Raw genomic sequence first — 22,642 nt, forward strand, 5'->3', positions numbered from 1 at the left:
ATGGCTAACTTTCTCACCTCCTTTAAGTTATAGCTCAAACTTCACCTTCTCGACGTGGCCCACCTTGATCACCTGGTTTAGAATTGTGACAAGCTGCCACACCCTGATCCCCTTTACCCTGCTCTATTTTTTCCCCTATAGTCTTTATCATCTTCTAACATAATTTATGTATTTATTATTGTGCCAGTTACAAGTTATTGTCTTTCAGCTCCAACCCACCCTCCTATGTGCTTCTCTGGTGGGGCCGAGACTCTGTAAACCATATTTCTGCTTTGCCAGCTGGCTCCCTGTTCAACTCTGCCAGTGGGCAATGCTAGAGGAAAGTTCAAGGACGGAGGAGTATATTAGTCAGTGTTGTCCAGAGAAACAGAACAATAGAATGTGTACACATTTAGAGTGATGTATTTTGAGGAATTGGTTCACGCGATGGTGGGGGCTGGCAAGTTCAAATCTGCAGAGCAGGCTGGCAGGCTGGAGACCCAGGGAAGAGTTGATGTCCCAAGGTAGCTCATGTCCCAAGGTAGTCTGCAGGCAGAGTTCCCTCTTCCTCGCAGGAGGTCAGTCTTTTTCTCTTAAGTCCTTCTGCTGATTGGAGGAGGCCCACCCACGTTATGGAGAGTAATCTGCTTTACTAAAAGCCTACTGATTTAAATGTTAATCTTATTTGAAAAACTACCTTCACAGCAACATCTAGGCTGGTGTTTGACCAAATATCAGGATACCTTAGCCTAGCCAAGGGTCCACATAAGATTGACGATCACAGGAGGAAGAAAGGACTTGCTCTTTCCCATTTCCATGAGCATAACTTCAGCAACAGCTCTTTAGCCCAGGGGTGGCAGTGCCTTCCTGGAGCAGTAGTTGAATCCACTTTGCAGTTAACACTTGTGCAAGCCCCTGCAGTGCACCCCCCTCAGAGAAACCAGCACCAGCCAAGCAGCAACTCCTCCTTAGGCGCTGAGTTTTGGCTCTGCAGGGCCCCCCCTTTAAGCTACTAAATTTTAATAATTCCAACCTCTCTTCTGTTCCCCTGGCCCTAGTGGGGGTAGCTGTTTCCTGCAGTCGCTACCTCCATGATATGTAAGCTTTCTCTTTTTACCCTTTTAGTTACCTAATGAACAACTTTTTTTCTTTTCTTTTTTTTTTTTTGACACCTACAACACTCAGTATTCCCAGGTGGGCTCCCATCTAAGCACTAACCAGGCCCGACCCTGCTTAGCTTCCCAGTAATGAATAACTTTATACCTGGTTAACAGCTCTTTATATTAAACTGTCTCTGTTCCAATCTCTGGTATGGTTTCTGCCTCCTGATGCCATTCTGTATATTTATTGTCTCTTTTCCCCTGTGTCCCCCACCCCCTCCCCCAATAATGTCAGTTCCAGAAGGGCAAGGATTTTGTCTGTTTTGTTCACTGAGCTATTCCAAACCACTAGTCCAGTGCCTGACACTTTGTAAGTGCTCAATAAATATTTGTGGGATGAGTGAACGGTTTGATGGATGAGTGGATGGTTGCTGATTTATGATTTTGTTTGGATTATTTGAGTTTTCTGTTTCTGTTTTTGTTAGTTCTAGGCCAACATTAACTGTAAAATGAGATTTAAAATAAATTAGAATAGTATGCTCTTTGTAAAGATAGAGATGGAAAACAGAACTTGGGTGATTTGACTTAAGATTCATCAGGTGAAGTTTTGGGGAGTTTCCTAACATGGTAGAAAGAAAATCAGGATAAGGTTGCTAATAACAGGGACAGCACGATAATATTCTGGCCAGGGGGGCAGCTCAGGCAACCAATGTATTTAACATACTCAGTGTGGGCCAACCAGTAACCTCATCCCCTTTTTTGAAAACTGGTGCTTTACAGGCAGGGCAAAATCACTGGGTTGGAGCCTCTGAATTATGGAGACAAGAACAGAGAATAATCTCTCCAGTAAAAAGCAACAAGACCTCATGTGATCATAGGGACTGGTCCAAACAACAGAATTAAGGCTGTAGTTTTCCATTTGATCACAGAATGAGTGAATTAGAGTCCAAAGATATCTTAGAGAGATACCCAGAAAGTTTATTAAAATCATTTACTCACTTGTCTTTTAGTTCATTCCACATCATTTAGGAGAGACTGAAAACAGAACTAAACATCTGTGGACCTTTGTCATATGACAATATCAACAATTTTCAATCCTTATACCTTTTATTTCCCTGTTTTGCCTTATTGGCTTATTGCATGAGCTAGGAGCTTCAGTACGCTGTTGAGAAGGAACGGTGATACTGGCATCTTCGTCTCATTGCTAGTCTCAAACATTTCAGTTTTGCATATGATGTATGCTGTAGGTTTTAATTATTAAAAAATAAATATTCATGATCAGATTAAATAAATTTCCTTCTATCATACTCTACTAAAACTTTTCCTGCCTTTATTTATTTATTTATTAATTAATTAAGATGACCGGTAAGGGGATCTTAACCCCTTGGTGTTGTCAGCACCACGCTCACCCAAGTGAGCAAACCAGCCATCCCTATATGGGATCCGAACTCATGGCCTTGGTGTTATCAGCACCGCACTCTACCGAGTGAGCCACGGGCTGGCCCCTTTTTTTCCCTTTAAACTCATTATGGGCTGAACTGCTAAGAATTTTTATCATGGAATAGTGTTGACTTTTATCAAATGCATTTTCTGCATATATTGAGACAATCATATGATCCTCCCCGCCGTAATTCTCACTTTTTGTATTTTTAGTGACTGGGTATAGAGCCTGGCACAGAGCGGATGTTCAGATAAATGACTTTTGAATGAAGTAATGAAATAATGGGTGACTTGCTCATGGTCGTGTGACAAGTAAGTGATGGAGCCAGAAATAAGATCTAGGACTCCTGACTTTTCGTCCCAATATGGTCACCACTACTTCTGGCTGATTTGTCCTGAAGACCCTCATATCAGCCTCCTAGCAGGCCAAAAATTTCCAGTGAACCATAAAGAACAGGTGACTTTTCTAACTTGGTCCTAATACTCTGCTCCTAAACCAGTCAAGCCTCAGGAACTCTGATGTTCATCTTACCATGAACTCGTAGACCATTGTCCCAGTATTCTTGTTCATACTTGCCGTGTTCCACTCAAAGCTGTTCTGGAGCTAGAAGGTTGAGAGCAGCTGATAAAGTTGTGAAGAAATGTGTGTTCATGGATAAGCCGAGGTTATATATAGAGAGCATGGGGTCTCATGGGGCACATGGAATATTATTAACTGAGGGACAATAGGTAAATGAATTTTAGAAAATGGCTAGTTACTAGTAGTTCATTGTGTTCTGTGAAAAGATAATAATCCTAGTTACCTTTCTGTTTGTGTCTTAACCACTACAGTTTATGACTGAGTTAGAAGGCACAGACTTCGGACGTAAAGTTGCTGATTTGGTTAAATTACAACGCATTCTCAGCGTATTTTCTTTTGCACTAGACATATTACTCAACACCGTGTTGCGCTCATGGTGCTAAGTTTCTCAGGCTGATCAGTTGTCCTATAACTCTATAGTAGACGCTGTCAGTGCCCGGCTCATACTCCCTAGGCCCACCCTGGAGGTCACCTGCGGATAGTCCCTGTTCATTGCAGGACAAATGACTTCCTGTCTCTCCCTGTCTGGCCACAGGCACTTGCTTGCCTCGTGCACAGGAACTTTAGAAATGTTAAAGAGTTAATACTCCAGAAGTGATCCCAACCAGTGAAGGATGGAGTTGGGGGATAAACACCCCAGCCTCCTCACCCTCTGGGTGGGACAGCTCTGTGTTCTGTTCAGTCTCTCAGGGAGTCCCCAGTGAGATAGGGCCCCAGCTGTGTGTAAACACATCCTATCTTGGTGATGGAGTTTGGATGTGTTGTCCCCTCCAAAACTCATGTGGAAATTTGATCCCCAATGTGGCAGTGTTGGAAACTCATTGAGTCATGGGGGCAGATCCCTCATGAATGGATTAAAGCTCTCCATAGGTGGGGGGAGTAATGAGTGAGATCTCACTTTATTAGTTCCCAGGAGAGCTGATTGTTTAATAGACCCTGGCACCTCCTCTTTCTCTCTCTTGCTTCTCTCTCTTGCTTCCTCTCGCCATGGATCTGCTTGTACCACCATGCGTAGAAGTAGCCTGAGGCCCATGCCAGATGCAACCGTCCCAGAATTGTAAGCCAAATAAACCTCTTTTCTTTATAAATTATCCAGTCTCAGGTATTCTGTTATAGCAACACAAAATGGACTAAAACACTTGGCTTCCTTCCCTTCCCTGTCCCCCTGGCCCACTCCCCTCCTGCTGTTTCCTGGGATCACTTCCCAAATAAAACACCCAAATCCTTGCCTTGGGGTCTGCCTTTGGGTGAACTCAAACTAAACTAAAACAAACATTGTTTTGGTCTTGTCACTCTGCTGCTGAAGATGCCACATTGGCTCCTCACCATCCACTGAGTCCAAACTCTGCTCCCTGGTATTGCAAGCCATTTGTAACTGGCCACCTGACTTTCCCCCTAACAGTCCCCCTTCCATTCTCAAGTTCAACTGTCACTGTTTCCTCCCTGACCCCTGAGCGTGCTTTGGCATGGTGCATCTCTGTGCCTTGGACCTTTCTCTTATCCCCTTGGGATGCCTTTAATCACCGCCATTTTCCCACTTCTCTGTCCAGCACTCACAGCTCCCCCGAGACTAGCACTAGGAGGTGCTGAAAAATATTTCTAGAACAAATTAATTAATGATTGAGATGTCATTTTTACCTCATTAAACTGTTATAAGATTTGATAATATTAAGGGTTGGCATCTGAGTCCATTAGTGCTGCTGTAACAAAATACCATAAACTGAGTAGTTTATAAACAGTAGAAATTTATATCTCAGAATGATGAAGGCTGGAAAGTTTAAGATCAAAGCAGATCTGGTGTCTGGTGAGGCCTTGCTTTCTGGCTCATAGGTGGTGCCTTCTTGCTGTTTTCCTATATGGTGGAAGGGATGAGAAGTCTCTCTTTGGCTTCTTTTGTAAGGATACTAATCCCATTAATGAGGGCTTTGCTCCATGATTTAATCACCTTCTAAAGACCCCACCTCCTAATACCATCGCCTTGGAAGTTAGGATTTCAGTATATGAATTTTAGGGGGACATGAACATTCAGACCATAGCAGTTGGTTATCAGTGTAAGGATATAGGTCCTTTATGCACTGCAGTAGGGGATAAATTAGTACAGTCTTTCTTCAGGGGCATTTGGTGATATCTACTAAAATTTTAAATGTGCCTACCGTTCAGCACAGTAGTTCCACTTCTAGTTATTTATCCCACAGAAATACTTTATCCTGCTCTATTCCTTGTAAATATTCCACATGAGCCCAAAGGTATATAAACAGGGGTCATATACAATGTCTGTCATTGTTTGTAATAAAGAAAAATGGGAAACTGCCTAGATGTCTATGGATAGAGGAATGGTTAAACACTATTTAGCACATGGTATAAAATACTATACATCAGTTAAAAAGAATGAGAAATGGTCATTAAAAATCTTTAACACTTATTATGTTCAAAAAGCATGTAGAAGAATAATACACATAGAGTGATTCTATTTATATAAAAACATACATGTGGATTTATTTTTATATATTCATAAACACGTATATAAATATACAAAGGGCTGGCCTGTGGCTCACTTGGGAGAGTGCGGTGCTGATAACACCAAGGCCACGGGTTCGGATCCTATATAGGGATGGCCGGTTCGCTCACTGGCTGAGTATGGTGCTGACAATACCAAGCCAAGGGTTAAGATCCCCTTACCGGTCATCTTACAAAAAAAATATAATAAAAATAAATAAATATACAAAAAAGGACTGGAAGGATGCACTCCAAACTGTTGACAGTGGTTACCTCCGGAAAGGGTGTCAGTGAGTGTGTGTGACACTGGGGAGGGGGAAGGAAGGGAAGACCTTTGCTTTGTTAGATATTTATCTACTGTCTGAATTTTTACATTGAGAACCACAGTCACCGGGAAGGAAAGTTTTAGCAGTAGCCTTGAAAGCTATTCCTTCTCTTTTCCAAGGATCTTGGGTGAAAAAAAGGTATCCCCACTCAGATCCCCTTGCAAACATTCTAGTGACCAGAGTTTCTGATAAGCAAACTAGTGATATTCACTAGTAGAAAGATAATGGCAAAGCTTAATCTGTGAAATACATTTATTTAGTGGTATATACTTGGTCTGCCTAGATTATTATTATTATTATTTTTGTTTGTTTTTCTTTCTTTCTTTTTTTTTTGGCAGCTAGCCAGCCCATAGATTATTGTAAATAAACTTGAAATTTATGGATCCATAGGGCATAGTTTGCTGTTCCATAAGCTGTGTAATGAATGGAATATAAAGTGAACATGAGGGCTGGCCAGTTAGCTCAGTTGGTCAGAGCACAGTGTTACAACACCCAAGGTCAAAAGTTCAGATCCCTGCACTGGCCAGCTTCCCCGCCGACCCCCAAAATGAAGATGTTTCACAACCAATATGGCTCCCTCATGTAAGTGTTGGCATGTATAATTGCTTAAACCTCGCTTATTAAATCCAAATGAGAATGTGTCCTATGCAGTAGAGGAGTGGTTGGTGGGGAGCTGTGTTGATGGCCTTGAACTTCTAGGGAGGAATGTTTTGTCTGTGTCTTGCAATTGCCTGTATTCTTTAAATTAGTAGAGCATGGTCCTGGGTAAGATCTATGATTCTTGTGAATCTGATTTTACAAACTGGGGGACATAAGTTGGATAGCATCACATAAATGTACCTTAAGGCCATGGAACTTGAGAGACATCATCTGGGAAGAGGGCATAGATAGAAAGAGAAATGCTTGGACTATTGTGTTAGCCTCCTAACTTGTCTCCTGGCTTCAGTTCTTGACCTCTCCATAACCCAGTCTCCATACAGCATGATGTCACTGTTTGGAACTTTCCAGTGGCTTGTCATCACACTTAGAGTAAAATATGAAGTCCTTATGATGGCTTACAAGGCCCTACACGCATGGGCTCCTGACAACCTTTTGAGCTCAACTCCTAGTACTGTCCCCCTTGTTTACCAATGCCCCTGCCACACCAGGCTCCTTGAACTGCCTGACGACCTCTCCCGGGCTATTTTCTCTGCCTGCAGTGTCCTTCCACTGGGACATTGTCTGCATGGCTGACCCCCTCTCACATTTCAAGTCTCAGTTCAAATGTCACCTTTTCAAAGACACTTGCCTTGATAAATCAACCTGAAGTAGCTCCATCCTCACTCTTAGTCTCTATCACCTCACCCCGTTCATGTTGCATTAATTACTCTACAGCACATGCTACTGTCTAAAATTGTAGTGTTTTTATTGATTTTTTTTTTTACTGTGGTAAAATATACATAAGATAAAATTTACCATTTTAACTATTTTTAAGTGTACAGGTCAGTGGTATTAAGTATGTTCATGATGTATGTAATCATCATCCCTAACAGAAACTCTGTACCTTTTAAACAATAACTCCCCATTTCTTCCTCCCCCCAGCCTCTTGTACCCTCAATGCTCCTTTTTGTCTGTGAATTTGCCCATTCTAGGTATCTCCTATAAGTGGAATCATACAATATTTGTCCTTTTGTGTCTGGCTTTCAAGGTTTATCCGTGTTGTAACATTAATCAGAATTTCATTCCTTTTAAAGGCTGATTATTATTCCATTGTATGAATATACCACATTTTGTTTATCCATTCATCTGTTGATGGACACTTGGGTTACTTCCACCTTTTGGCTATTGCGAATAATGCTGCTATGAATATTAGTATACCAGTATTTGTCTGAAGTCTCTGTTTTCAAGTCTTTTTTGTGTATACCTAGGAGTGAAATTGCTGATATCATTGTGTTTGTTTATTATCTCCCTCCCATAAGAATACAGGCTCCAATGTCTAGAACAGTGCCTGACTCACAGTAGAAGCCCAGTACATATTTTTAGAATGAATGAATTTCTCAGATACACTGAGAAATTAGGGCCTTATGATATTAACCTACTTCATAGAGCTGCTAAAAGGATTAAATGCAAAGCAGTTTAAGAATTCAGTTTACGTGATCTCTCAATGAACACTTCATCTAGCCCACGTTCCTGAGGTTGATAACTGCTTTTGTGGCTTCTATTTAACTTTGCTGTCAGGAATTTTTTTTTGACATTCTGCAATTTGCCCAATGCCAAGAGGGCACCAGATATCAAAATGATCAGGACCCTATACCTGCCCTTAGGCAATTCATAATCCAATTAAATTCAGAACATGGTCTTAGAGATAGAAGTTAGAGGAACTGCTCATGGAGTGAATTCACTTGTGTCTTACTTTTAATCAAACTGATTTCATATTTGGCAATGCAATGTGGGATGCCTGTCCAAAATGGGTGAAAACAGACCCAGAACAAAAAGTTGCTGACTTGTTTATATTCTTCTGCCACTTCTGATGATCATATAGGGTCAGAGGTCCTGGCTGGAAGATGACACCCACCCTCCAGCTTTTCACTTCACCTGTTGATCATTGGGTGGCAGGAAGTTGTTTAACTTTTGCCAAACTACACTCTTCATTTCACACTCCTTAAAAACTGTAATATGCGAGTCTCTGGGGAAGTGCTGGCAGGGAAATGGAGAGATGAAGGGAAAGGAAGCAGGATCTGTTTTTTTTCCTCTTGTTTTTTTTTTTTTTCCTACAATTTTATTTTGTCGATATACAATGTGGTTGATTATTGTGGCCCATTACTGAAACCCCCCTCCCTCCTCCCTCCCTCCCTCCCACCCAACAATGTCCTTTCTGTTTGCTTGTTGTATCAACTTCAAGGAATTGTAGTTGTTATGTCTTCTTCCCCCCACCCCATTGGAAGCAGGATCTGTTAATAACAGACTGTAAACAAGTATCAAAACACCAGTAAGTTATTATTAGGTGCTGACTATGTGCTTGGAACAGTGCAGTGAGAGTGGGTTGGGGGTCAGAAGGCCAGTAGTTTACTGTTGTTCTATCCTCAAGGAGTTTATGATCAGGAAAGGGCAGAGGAAAGGGCAGATAGGACTCACAGCTGAGAACCCCCCACAAGACCAAGATGTTAAGTGCTGAGAGCTCAGGAAATTGCTAGCATGAACTTATCATGGAAATGATCTGATCGAGCCCCTCGTTTTAGAGGAGGGAAACTGAGGCTCAGAGAGGCAGCTGACAGCCTATGTGGGTTAGTACTGCTCCGAGACCCGAGCTCTCTGACCAGCAAGCTGCATACTCTTGTGATCTGCTGTGTTAACATGTTTACTTCAATTTTCTGATTCAGAAATAACAGGGAAAGCCTTTGCTGGAAGCCAAACCGCCTCAAAGCCCAGCTCCAGCCAGCCTTTGACTAGTGGTGGAGAGTGTCTATGGGCTCATTCTCACAGCCACTACGTGCTTGGTAGCACCCCTGAGCACCTGATAATACTGAGTTCTGGAGAGGTTATGTGACTAGGCCCAGATAAATGAGTTGAGATTTGAACCCATACAGCCTAATGGAAAGGCCCCGGGTACCATCACTGGCTGCTGGCTTCCACTTTTGCCATGTAGTCTGTTGAATAGCCTAGATGAGGTTTTGACCTAGTAATTCCCCTTCTAGAATCTGTCCTAAAGAATTTTTCAGAGATGCAGGCAAAGATTTATATATAAGGGTATTCATCATAGTTTTACTTATAATAGCAAAAATTGGAAACTATTTCTAGCAATATTTTTAGCAATATGGAAATTATACATAATTACATGATAGACAACCACTAATATAGATTTTTGGAATGCTTTTTGGTGATGTGAGAACATCATGATGGTGTAATGGCATATGAAAAACCCAGCATGTAAAATTCTATGTAGATTTCTTAACTCTGTTAAGACAAGCAGAAAGTACACCCAAAATGTTAACAAGTGGTGTGTGAATTGGGAATGCTTTCCGCTCCAAGGAACAGAAAACCCAACTCACGGCGTGGCTTAAACACAGAGGGGCTTATTTTCTTCTCATATGTGATCTGGAGGTGGGTGGCTGAGGGCCTGGCAGCAGCAGCGAGGTGATGTCAGAGGTGGCATCTCTGTGATTCTCTTTTCTTTATGGTCCTGCGATGGCTGCCTCAGCCCCGGGAAGCAGGTCCACGTTGGAGGCAGGAAGGAGGAACGGGAGTCTCACGGTGCCTGCATGTCTGTCCCTTTGGTCAGGAACACCAGAGGCCTGTCAAGATGCCCCATGAGGGGCCGAGGGCAGCCCCCCATGTCCGCATCCAGCCCGGCGACCACCTGCAGGCGGCTGGAAGCCCCACGGGCCCAAGAGCCGGGGTGGGGAGGGCTCCCGACAGCGCCTCAGCCACGCCCCCGACATTGACTTCCGGCTGGGAGACAACCCATCCGCCGTCGGAAATCCCCCCAGGCTCCCCAGCCGGAGTGGGGGGAGCCCGCGGGCCTCAGCCACGCCCCCTCCCTCCGCAACTTGGCCAGCCCCGCCCCCACCCCAGCCTGTCCCACTTCTCTGCACCCACATCTCTGAATGTACAAAGACGTGCCCCACCAGATGTCTGCTCATTTCTCTTTGACCAGAATTGTGTCCCGTGGCTACCCCTAGCTACAAGGGAGCCTGGGACAGTATTTAACTTCCTAGTGTCTAGAGTGGGGGCAGCAAGAGGAAACAGCTTAAGAATCTGTCTTAGGTTTATTAATAAACAATAACTTCCACGGTGCTGCTTTCTGGGTGGTGGGCTTATGGGTTTTCTTTTTTATTCTTTTCTGTCTTGATCAATTTTTCTACAAGCATATGTAATTTCTATAGAAAAAATACAACAGATACTACTTTAAAAATCCCTCAGGAAATTGTGAGCTTCCATTTCTGGAAGTGTTCATACTGTCATCAGTCAAGAATGTGCAGAAGGAGGGAACTGCTGAATTCTGTGGGAGTTGGATTGACACCTTTATGTTCCCAGTAGACTGGGACACCCCTCCCCCGCCCCCCCCGCCCCCAGGGAGTGGGTGGATGGGGAAATCTATCATTTATTTAGCTCCTATACTTGGCAGGCATCATCTCATCCAATTCCCATAGCAGCCTTCCTTTTACACATGAGAGGCAGACAGGTTAAATAACTTCATCAAGTCAGACATCGGGTAAAGCAAAGCTGGATCTCAAATTACAGCACCAGGCTTTAATTTTGTATGTTTCTGTCACTTAGTAAGCTCAATAAAGGTTGTACTGAGTTAATGCGGAGTCAATGAATCATTCGGATGCATAAGTTTTTTTTAAACCACAGCCATTACTTGATAATTATTTCTTGTAGAGCATCCATTAATTTTAATTAATGCAATTGAAAAATAACAGGCTATATAAATTGCCTGCAAGAGAGAAACTCTGTGCTCACTTGCCTGTATCTAACGTCCTTGACTAATTGCTGGATATAAATAACTAATATGACTCCAGATGAAAAGACAGCTGAGGATTTTCTTCCCAGGGGGTCTTTAAAATTTTTTCTCATGGAAAAATTTCAAAAGTAGAGAGAATGATAGTATGAGCCCTCCAGGGACTCATCACCCAGCATCAAGAATCATCACTATTCTGCTAACTTTTCCATTTACCTTCCCTGCTCCTACTTCTTTTTTTAGACTGGAGTATTTTAAAGCTAACCCAAAGATTCATTTCACCATGAACACTTCTATAACTGGAATGAAAAGGCTTTTGTGTGGCCCTGTGTTTCTGTTTCTTTAGATCTGCTGGTACAGGAAGCGATGATACAAAAATTAGCGAGGGTGCGTGACGGTCTGGGAGGCCCAGGCGAGAAGGGCGCATTCCTCACAGGCTGTGAGATTTGTTTTGCCCTTAACACAGGCCACTCCTTCATGGAAATTCCTCAGGCCTCGGCAGTTACACTTTTCTCAAATGCTGAAAGTCATATATTCTGGCTTCCCTTAGCTAGAGACATCTGGGGGGTGTTTCTTCTGAAACTATTTTTGGCATGAAAATGTCACTCAAGTTGCTTGCAGCTAGTTGGAGTGTGTGTGTGTGTGTGTGTGTACACAACAGCTAGTTGGGATTTTTAAAGCATTGCAAGCATCTGGCTAGAGCGTGGCTGAGGCTGAGCAGGTAGAGTTAATGATTATACAGGACAGTCATCCCCCAGCAGGGTTCTTGCTCCCTATGTCCTTCCTGTTTAATGCATTTAATGCCTTAGGCCAGAGATCACACCCTGGTTGGGATGCGAAAGGTGGCATACCAGGTGTGGGGGAGGAGTCGCCATGGCATGGTAAAGGGGGAGCCCTACTGGCTGGCTAGCCCTCCTTCAATCTGCACATCCTGCCTGGGCTCCCTGGAAGTCCAGCACACTGGCAGATCCATGGAGGATCCTGGAGAGAATGCTGGGATTGTGCATTTGTGGATGGGTTCCTCTAGATAAGAGAGACAAAGTTCCTGACTCTGTGTCCTACACAGGGTACCAGGGATCAGGCTGGACCAACTGAGATGTTTCCCAGGAGGAGCCAGAAAAAAAACAATGGAAGGAACAAATGAGAATTGTAGCTAACGAGGTAACAGAGGGGCCCCAGGAAGCAGGATGATGGAAAGAGTACCAGGCAGGGGCCAGGAGTGGTGGCCACTGGGAAGCAGCTGGGAAGGGAGGAGTAAGGTGAGGACAGAGTAAGGACCAGCTCCTGCTCCCAAACTGTCTTGTCACTGGATCACAAAGCTCACAGAGTCTCCAGCCGCAGGATGCAAATTGCTGGCAGCTTCTTCTTAGAGTGTAAATGCAACCCTCACCAACAGGGGGCGATCATACCACGTTCCATCAGGGCCAACAGGCTTTCCCCATTTCATTGAAAGTTGTGACATTTTCATCGACACACGAAAGAAGTCAAGACTCTCTTCTGAGATGGCAGTATAGGAGTGGGAACATGGGCTAGGACAGAGTCTTTTTCTTTACCACATATTTATGGGAAGAGAAAAGCAAAGGAGAATCGAGTTCTGGTAAGCAATAAAAAATCTTAGCGTGAGCTGGAAGGGCCCTAAAAATGATCGTTTGGCCTTCTCATTTTACAGATGGGAAACTGAGGCTCAGAGAAAGGAAAAATATTGTGCAAGATCCTACAGCGAGTGGGAGGCAGAGGGATGCTTCAGGCCCAGGGGTGTTTGCCTCCAAGTCCTGCACGGTTCCCCAGACTCCAGACAGGTCCCCCTGATCCCCACCTCTCCCCAGCAGAGGTCTCATTGAACACCCGGCCTGACTGCTGCGTGTAGATGGTGGATGGCTGAGTGATTCATTTCATCCTCAGTTCAGAAGTCATTTCAGAAATCAGAGGCAGGTGTTACCTCCTGGTGTTGGGAGTATAGGTGATATTTATTCCTTTATAATTTCCAGGGCTTTCCAAAAGTTTACAACAAACATCTACAATTATATGACTTCCCCAGGAGGGGGGACCCCAAATCTTAGTTTAAAAAAGAAGGCAATTGGAGGGCAGTGACATGCTCAGCTCTGTCTTGAGATCCATCAAGCAAAGACAACCAATATCTGTCACACCGGGCAGAGTCCCCATGCTGGGAGAAGCACTGAAGGTATCCAGCTCCAAGCCTGGCATCCAAGGCCACATAGGCAGCCTCACCCCGTGTCCTCACCGTTGCTCCTACCATGCCCTGCTCCTAAAATGTCCTTCTCCCATTACCACCACCAAATCAGACTCATTTGTCAGAGCCCAACACCAATTCTGCCAAATGTGTGAAGGCATTTTAAAGCCCTACCTCCCCCAGTTGGGACGACCATCTGTCTTCTTCCTCTGACCACTGGTGGCACTTTGCTTGGACCTGTTGTATAAACTTTATCATCTCCTGTCTTGTCCTGGAGTCATTTGCACCTGGGTCGTCTCCTTGGGGCTGACACCTCCTTGTGGGCGGGGCCTGCATATCACCTATCTTTGTATTCCTAGTGGCATCCTCAGCCTGACACATGCTAGACTTCAAATGAATGAATGTTGAATGTATGTGAATTGAAACTATAGTATTCTAAAAAGGGGGTATTATGACATATCGGTTTATGACAGGGCTCATCAACCTGGCCCTATTGGTAATATCTGGGGTTGGCTAATTCTATGCGGTAGGGAGGTGTGGTGTTTAGCAGCATCCCTGGTCTCTGCCTACTAGACGTCAGTAGACAGCCTCAGCAGTGACAACCAAAAATATAGACATTGCCAAATATCCCCTGGAAAGCAACATTGCCTCCTGTTGAGAACCACTGGGCCAGGGTTCATAAGGAGTTTGCACGAACAATCCCTAGGAGTGGGAATGCACATTGATAGATGAGCAAGGCAAGGCCCATGGAGAGTTTAGAGCTGAAACTGAGTCTTGCATTTAGGCCTCCTTTTCCAAGTCCAGCGTTCATCCCGCCATCCTGGAGGTCTCAGGACCCCAGCAAGATCTTTGCTTCACCACTTTGGTATGTCCACTCCATGCTTACCCTCATGTCTTGGGTTCCACCCTGTCCCCTTCCCCTCTGTCCCACCCTCATGGCCTGTGCCAGGCTGTGACCCACTGTTTAACCCTACTGGTTCATGTAGACTGGACCTCAGGCTGCACTTGAGCATGCTTGTCACATTGTCTTCAGCTCCTTGGGCTCGTCCCCATGCTTGAACACACTGATGGTGACCTGGCCCGTCTCGGAGCCATACTTGTTCTTGACAAAGACACCGTAGCGCCCGGTGTCCTCACTGTTGACCTTCTCGATGGTGATGGTGACCTCTGTCCCCCTCACCTCCATGTGGTAGCGGTCAATGAAGGTGACAGGTTGGTCGTTCTTCAGCCAAAAGATTTCAGGGGTGGGGTCTCCTGAGATGACGCAGGTCAGGCACAAGGTCTGTTTCAACAGACAGGGAGAGAACAGTCTTAACTCCTTGAAACTTGACTTGGCATTCACCCTTACATCCCCAGAGAGCTCCCAGTACGGGTTGCTCCTTGTGATAAATTCATTACCTGTGTTTTATTGTAACACTTAAAGGGGAATGACATTTTATTTTAATCCTGCGTCCTCTGTCTCAACCTTTCTACAGGAATACTGACTAGTTAGAATTTTTGACCATTATTACTCTAGCAATTATCTGCCCCAGAATGGCCTGCACTTTGTTTCATTGCTTTTGGTATATATGTCTTTATGATTTTACCAGGCAAGTAAGATTATATTGCTTTAGTACAAAGATTTATGAATTGAGTTTGAAAATTCCTGAACAAGCTCTAACACCGAGTGTAACAGCCAAAACACATAGGCTCTGGAGTTGGGCTGCCTGGATGCAAATCTCAGCTCTGTCCCTTCCAGCTGTGTGACCTTACCTAAGTCCCTTAACCTCTCTGGGTCTCAATTTCTTCAGTTTTAATGTGCAACTAGTAATAATACCTTATTTCATATGGTTGCCTTGATGGTTAAATAAGCTAAAATGGGTAACACATATGGAATAGGGCCTGGCACACAGTAAGCACCATAAAAATATTAGCTATCATTTTCTAGAACAATAGACTTGCATAATTTCAGCCCTAGAAGAACCTAGGGATCTGATTTTAGGAATCATCCAGTTGAACTCCTGTGGAAACTGAACTTCACAGGTGGAAGTCTGTGACATGCAGGGCTGTCTACAGAAACGAGAGTAGGGTTGGGTCGAGTACCACAGATCTGACACCAGGCTCAGTGGCTTTCATTTGTACCACATGCAATCAGCAAGGTGTGGTCACTTGGTCAGACTCATGCAGATCCAGTCCCTATGGCCAAACAGCCACTCTTTGGCTCCTGAACCCACAGTGCTACGTTGCTTGATGATCCGTGACGGATACGTGAGGGACCACAAGTGTGGGACTGCTGACATGGGTCGGGAATGGTCTGTACCTTATCCTCCATGATTGTGGCCACGTCTGGCAGACCTCTCACCACTTTGGCACGATCTGGAAGGGAAGTAAGAGACCTCGGTGAGTAATGCTTTCTTTACAGCTGCTTCTCAGAGGTGAGGTTTATTTTTAAGCAATGCTTCTTTTTCGTATTTTCATCATTTTGGATGGAAATCTTTAAAATTGTAATACGTGCTTCCTCATCTTCACATGGAGAAGATATGGGACATAGCATGTCTGCCACTGGTTTGAGGTCATCATTATGATTGGTGGTACATGGAGGGGACAATGAGTTGTCCCTGCCTTCAAGAACTGGGAAAGAAGGTAAATGAGATTGCTCTGTGATTTTCACTGGCAAAATCTACACAATAGGCATGACCAACCAGCTGAGGGAGTCAGGAAAGTGGGACCTAAGCTTTTGGGATACCCTGACTCTGGTCAAGCGAGGGACCTGGTGGCCATTGTGGGTGGGCAGGAAGAGATGTGGTTGTAAATCACTAAGCAGAAAGTCGTTTTATTCCTTATGCTGCAGTGGGGGCTGTGAGACTAGAAGGGTGGTCAGCACGGCTGAGACCAGGGATCTGGGACGTGCAAGGAACCTGACGTGGATGGCATCTGCCCAGTGAATGAAAGGGGAGCAGGACCCTGAATCGGGTGGAGAAGGCCTGAGATGGATGCTGTTGTGGGTAGGACTTTTCACCAGGTCCTCCATGGCTGGGTGAAATGATGCACTTTCCTTGATTCTGATTCCACAAGCCCCAGCACCACATATCAGTGAATTCAGCGTCCCTCTGTTAGGGTCCTGCCTGGCGCACGCTGTCCAGGGGCATGGCATTCCAGGGTGGGAGGGGATATCCTTGCTGGGTAAGTGATTAGGTTGGCAGTATGAGAACCTCCTCCTGGCCCCAGCAGGCTGGGGCTGCTCTTGGGACTGGGCTCTCTCCTCCATGGCGTCTGTCCTGCACCGGCTTCCCACTGAGCCCTCCTGATTGGCCCATTCCAGTTATGAAGTCCAAGGCCTGCACTTCCTCTCAAGTGAGGATGCTCTGGGACGGTGATGCCATGCAGGGAGGTGCACACAGATGGCCCCGGGCTGGTGGCATTTTAGTGCTCTTGTCTGTTTCATGTAGCCGTCCAGTCTCCTTCCTTGTGGTCAGGCTGGCAGGGGCCGCTGTCTGGGTCTTTCCCTCATTGAAATCCCTATTTCTCATCTGCTGGGCCAGGGAGACCAGAAAGCTGGACTCCTAGCACTGGACCATTGAGAACAGGCAGGGGGGATCCGATGAACAAGACAAGCTCGAGCTTGTGGCGTCAGTGGTGGCCCCCCTGGCAGCTCAGAGCTGTGACACATCCCTCTGGGCTTGGGGCTGCATCCTGGACTAGATGAGACCTCAATGCCCTGACAGGCTCAGTTTCAGCTTTAAAACCGGTTCTTCCCACAGTTCACTCGGGAAGGCCTGCCCAGCCTCCTTCCTCTCTGTCCCCTGCCTTTCAGTCCACGAGCATTGCCCATGCGCCCACTTGGCTCCAGGCCGGCGTGGGGTGCTCCCACACCCGCGATCTCACATGTCCTCAGACTCCTCATCTGTCTGACTGTCTGCTGCCACTGCCCAGGTCCCCCCAGCAGCTCTGTGAGAGCCCAGAGCCCACAGACCCCACCAGGGAATTGGGATTTTAGCAGCCTGCTGGGAGGCCTGAGCTCTGGGGAAACCACCCAAACTCAGAGACAAAGACAACAGAAATATTGGCAGACTTACTCTTCTCGATGATAGCCAAGGCTCTGGAAGACAGAAATGAGAACAAGGTGTGGGGTTTCATTTGTTAGAGGGCAGTCCTGCCTGTGTGGGGGGGGAGGGGGTGGGAGGGAAAGGAGGAGCTGGCCGAGGCTCCCAGGAAGGGGTCCTGAGGACAGTTCATGCCACACCCCAGAGGGGCCCATGCTTCACACCAAAAAATGTCAAAGAAACTTACTTCAGTCTCTGGTGTTCAGCCAGGGCGTCGTCAAAAGCTGCAAGAAGGGCAAAGAGGGAGGGGAGCGTCAGGGCCTCTGCCACATGACCCCCAGGGACAGGGCTGAGGGCTGACTGTCATCCACTCTCCTCCTCAGTCCAGTACTCTTTTGGGACAGTGCCAGGATTGGGTGGGGAGACGGGAGTCTCCCAGAAAGACCATGGGATTTTTAAACAGGTTTCCCTGCAGACAGACAGGTGGACAGCTCACCCTGCCCGGACAGATCCGTTGAGAGCTGCCGGACTTCCTTCCCAGCAGCTATTTCCAGGGTGTATTTGCCCTTGTCTGAGTCTTTGGGGTCCAGGATGTGGAGCCAGATCTCATCCAGGGTGGTGCCCGCCCTCACCCGATCACCACTCTCCAGGCGTTTGTCTCTGAGTGTGAGGGCAGAGAAATGGTTAAGACTGCTGTCTGCAGGTCTACACCCCACCCCAAACTCCTCTCCCGGGGTTTTGTTTCCTGATCGGTGGGCTGAGAGTGGTGGCCATCCATGAGACACTTGATAAATATCCACTCACTCATCCATTCCTTATCCATCCATCCATTTACTTATTTATTCATTCACCAAATCTCATGGTACATCAACCATGTGTCAGAGCTGAGTCTGCATTTGTGACTGGTCCTGCAGGCTGGGACCCCAAGGTGCTCTAGGGTCAGTGACTGTCACTTCCCCCAGCCTCAGGAGCCACTTCTTTAACTCTTAAACTCTCCCAGGGTTTCTTCCCCTACTTATTCTCTCCTAACCTTTCGAATCATTTAAAGTTAAGCTCCTTTCCTTCTTTACTTAAATTTCATTCCTGGAGACAACTGGGCCACGTCCCCAGGGTTGTGTTGTACAGGTGACACCTCTTGGCTTAGTCACAGGGCTCAGAAACTCTGACTAGGAAAGGAGCCCCATTGTCCTGAAATTCCATCTGGCCTTGACTGTCACTCATTTGAAAAACTTGACCAAATCAGTCCAGCCATCTCCATAGAATGGGTGCAGTAATGTCTGCTCCACAAGGCTGAGACATGCGGGTGATAAAATGCACTGGAAAAATTATGCTCTCAAACTCTCTAGGGTCACTGAGCTACTGGTTGAGTCTTTGTGGACACCTTGTCTCTCCTGCCTTTGAACCCTGGCCCTCAGGTGGTTGTCAGCCCCTCAGGCTTTCTGCCTGCGCCTTTCCCCTAAGCCTGGCTGCCTGAGTTTGCTAAGGCTGCAGAAGCCCACACGGGCCCCACGACCCACCTGACTGTCTGGTTCTTCTTGTTCCTGCATCCCTCCCTCTCCTAGTTCCCAGCTGCTTCTCTGAGACCAAGATCCTGCCATGGCCATGGATATTCCAGAAAAATGGTCCTACCACCATAGTCCCACCTTCCTTGGGGAGTCTCAGGAAAGCCCTTTTACTCATCATCCCTATCCCCAGTTCTTTCTGTGGACAGTGGGACCAGTGGGGAGACCTTCGTCTCTGTCAAACTCTGGGATGGGGCTCTGCTGGGAGGACTGAGCAGGGAGGAAAGCCCCTGTGGGGCAGGCGCTGGGCCCCGTCCAGCCTAGCTAGGGCTCCGAGGGCAAGGCAGACCTACTTGTGGAACCAGGTGGTTTTCATATATTCCACATTGTAGTACTTGACTTTGCTGAAGATCCGGATCCCCTCCTCGGTCCCCTGGATTTTCAGTGGGGTTGCAGAGAGGGCTGGAGAGACAGAAGAGAAAGGTGAGTCTTCCCTGGGGACCTTTGGGCAGCATGTTTTTGGAGGCCAGTCCCTGCTCGGGGTTGGGGAGGGGCATGTGGTGGTGGGAACACAGTGCCGTGAGGAAGCAGGAGCTTCTCTCCCAGTCTTTGAGGTTGGAAACTAAGCCCTTCCACCCACCCATGGTAGCCAAAGCTGGTGGGAGGCTGGCCCCTTGAAGGCCATTAGGCATCAAGGCAGGGCTGGGCAAAGAGGCAGGCTTGCTTACCACCAATCCTGCCCAGCTCAGCGAAGACCGCGTCCAGGGCTGGAGGGAGACAGAGAATGGTCAGCTTGTGTGGGCTTCCCCAGGGAAGTGCCAGGAGTGGGCATGCCCTTGGAAAAGGCTGGTGGAGCTCATGAGCTTCTCTCAGGGCACAGGGAACTCTGCAGGATGACTCCCACGGCTTGAGGGTGGGAGAGGGTCCAAGGCACTCAGAGATGGGAGGGGCAGAGGGGACACCATGGATGGAAAACAAATAGGCCAACACTTTTCTTGCTGGCTGAGCCAACCAGCCTGATGGGGAACCTGGGCCCTTGGTGGGGCAGAGTGAACTCAGGCTTTGGGTCTCCAAGCCTGGGCTCACTGTGATAGACTGCAGTGAACACGGGTGGCAGAGTCACACAGACCACGCCCCTGCCACTGACTAGCTGTGCAACCTTGGGCAAGTCATTCCACCTCTCTATGCCTCAATTTTCTCAGGTGACACGGGGATCCCATACACTTTGCCCCACAAGTCGTATCACAGTGTCTTGTTCCAGGGTGATCCCTCTGTAGCACTCCTGCCCAGTCTCAACCACTGCCAGTTCCTACCTTCCCCTGTGAGGTCCAGTATGGTGTCATCCTCCCCGCGATCGTCAGAAACCGTCGCTCTGTAAATTCCCTTGTCCTCTTTGGAAAACTGGAAAGAAGGTTAAGAGATGGCAGTGTCAGTGTGGGTTCCTGAAGGAGTGATGGACAGCTTATCAGGAGGCCTGGGCTCCTGGCCTGCCCCTAATTCTTTGTGTGACCTCAGGCAAGACCCCTTCCTCCCTGGGCCTCAGTTTACCCATCTGGTCTAGGTGATCTCTAAGGCTCCTTCCACTTGCAGAGCCCTTTGATTCCAAGCTCAGGGCTTGTCTGGGCCTGGGGATGGGGTGGGATGAGGGAGTTGAGGGCAGAAACAGATACCCCCAATTTGGATTCCCAGGCAGCTGCATTGAGCACAGCAGAGTGGACCCTCCTTGCAGAGCTGCTGAGCCTGGCACAACCTACACTGAGCTGCCGCCTGGATGGAGGCAGCCCCCTTGCACTTCCCCAGAAGGGTTTTATTTTGCCCAGGAAAAGGGGTCCTTCCGGCACATGTTTATCAGCCCCAGATTGAATCTGAACCAGTACTCAGCAGAGTGAGAACTGGGGTCGTGCTTTTAAAGCAAGGTCTGGAGGTCAGAAATGACCTCTCATTACAATGCATCTCCTTCAGGGCCCTGTCCCCTCAAAAGTCCCTCCCACTTGGACCATCTCCACACAGTAGGTTTTGGGACAGGATCTGAGGCAGCTCTTAACCTGTGGATTGAGGGGCTGAACCCCAACAGTTCTCTCCTACATCCCCCTTCTTCCCTTTTACACACTGATGACTCCAAAGTCCCAGCCAAAGCCTGGGCAGGTGATCAGAATAACTTCTGACTCCACTCTCTAGCCTTGTGTCTCTGTATTTAAACCCTCTGTGCTCAGTTTACTCATCTGTAAGATAGTGGCAGAACCCTTGCTCTGCTTACGTGCTACAGGTGCTGTGAGGATCAAGGGAGGTAACTCTTCTGAATGCAGAAAGTTTTGTACCAATGGGCAGATGATTATAACAAAACTTCATAGTCGCTAAGCACCTACTCGATGCCACGCCCCATTCAAGGTGCTTGCACAGTGGTGACAAAGGCCAACTCGGCATTGTCTTGGCCAGGATTTGGAAGAAGACCCTGAAATCATTACTTCCTTCCTAGTCAGCAAACCTATTTTTGTTCCAATCCTCCCTGGCACCCAGTGAGGCCACAGAAACCAGCAGCAGGGTAGAAAAATATGGACTGTTTAAGAACAAGCCTGTGTTTCTCTCCTAACCAGGCCACACTCCTCTGATGGCAATGGGGGTGGGGTGGGGGGACTTGGTGGGAGAATTGAGCCCCAGGCCTGCTTTCTTCTGTCCAGACCTCCCTCACACGGAGACATCCTTCCTGTCCTCAATCCTAGACTGTCGGGGCAGGAAGGAATTATCAACAGAGCATCCCTCATGACCTGCTCACATTACAGATGGAAGCTAAGGTCAGAGAGGGACAGTAACTAGTCCACGGCTGCATAGTCATTGGCAGGGCCAGGACTGAAGCCCAAGCAAAAGGAAAAAACAGTAATACCGATCCTGTGTTTATTAAAATTTGCGGGGGGGGGGGGGGTTGGCATTAATTCTTATTTTTAAAAATATTGCGTAAAACGTTATTTATCTTGCTTACTGAGTTTTTTGGTGCCCCTTAAATTTTGTGCCTGAGGCAAGTGCCTCACTTGCCCCAACCTAGTCTTGGCCCCGCTCCTGACTCCTAGCCCGGTGCTCGAGGCACTGCCCGGCCTGCCGAGTTGCTGGAAGGGGTGAGCTCTGAAGCCAGAGGCACACTCACCTCTTCAATGAGGAGGAGTCCTGCTCCAGTCTGCGGGTCATACTGACCAGCTGGCGTCTCTTTTTTCTGGAAGAACCACTGGAAGCGAGTCTCTTTCTTGGTGTTAGTCACCTGAGGAAGGTGGGGAATGAGACTTCAGGCTTTCTCTCTTTTTAAGTAAAAACTCAGCTCCTCAGAACTTTTTATTTGCAAACATGACTTCTTCTCCCATCCTCACCCCCATATACACATACTCTCAGGCCAAATCTCAGCCGACACCTCCCTCATACCCTATGTCTCCTCTGCTGGCTTCTGGACTCTGAACTTTTGCTAATGGTGTTCCCTCTGCCTTTTGATCCCTTCCCTACTCTATTTTTAAAAATAAATGCCTTTGCTTCTTAAAGACTCAGATATCACCTCCTCCAGGAAGACTTCCTTGAAGCACCTC

The 22,642-nt window shown here is 46.9% G+C and overlaps 1 protein-coding gene and 1 long non-coding RNA gene across 2 annotated transcripts in view; one reads left to right on the forward strand and one right to left on the reverse strand.

The window, feature by feature from the left end:
• The window catches only part of LOC134384927 (uncharacterized), a 43,585-nt gene that overhangs the window by 14,650 nt on the left and 6,293 nt on the right, over positions 1–22,642 (forward strand). The gene's annotated exons all lie outside the window — the stretch shown is intronic.
• The window catches only part of MYOM3 (myomesin 3), a 50,914-nt gene continuing 41,581 nt past the window's right edge, over positions 13,310–22,642 (reverse strand). Inside the window, exons 29-37 of the mRNA XM_063106743.1 lie at positions 22,216–22,326; positions 20,390–20,477; positions 19,805–19,843; positions 19,430–19,538; positions 18,071–18,234; positions 17,822–17,858; positions 17,608–17,630; positions 15,852–15,907; positions 13,310–14,834 (exon numbers count right to left, since the gene is read on the reverse strand). Of these exons, the coding sequence (XP_062962813.1) occupies positions 14,571–14,834; positions 15,852–15,907; positions 17,608–17,630; positions 17,822–17,858; positions 18,071–18,234; positions 19,430–19,538; positions 19,805–19,843; positions 20,390–20,477; positions 22,216–22,326 (891 nt within the window). The 3' untranslated portion in view covers positions 13,310–14,570. The remainder of the gene's footprint in view (positions 14,835–15,851; positions 15,908–17,607; positions 17,631–17,821; positions 17,859–18,070; positions 18,235–19,429; positions 19,539–19,804; positions 19,844–20,389; positions 20,478–22,215; positions 22,327–22,642) is intronic.

The sequence above is a fragment of the Cynocephalus volans genome, chromosome 8 (assembly GCF_027409185.1).
Source record: "Cynocephalus volans isolate mCynVol1 chromosome 8, mCynVol1.pri, whole genome shotgun sequence".
NCBI lineage: Eukaryota > Metazoa > Chordata > Mammalia > Dermoptera > Cynocephalidae > Cynocephalus > Cynocephalus volans.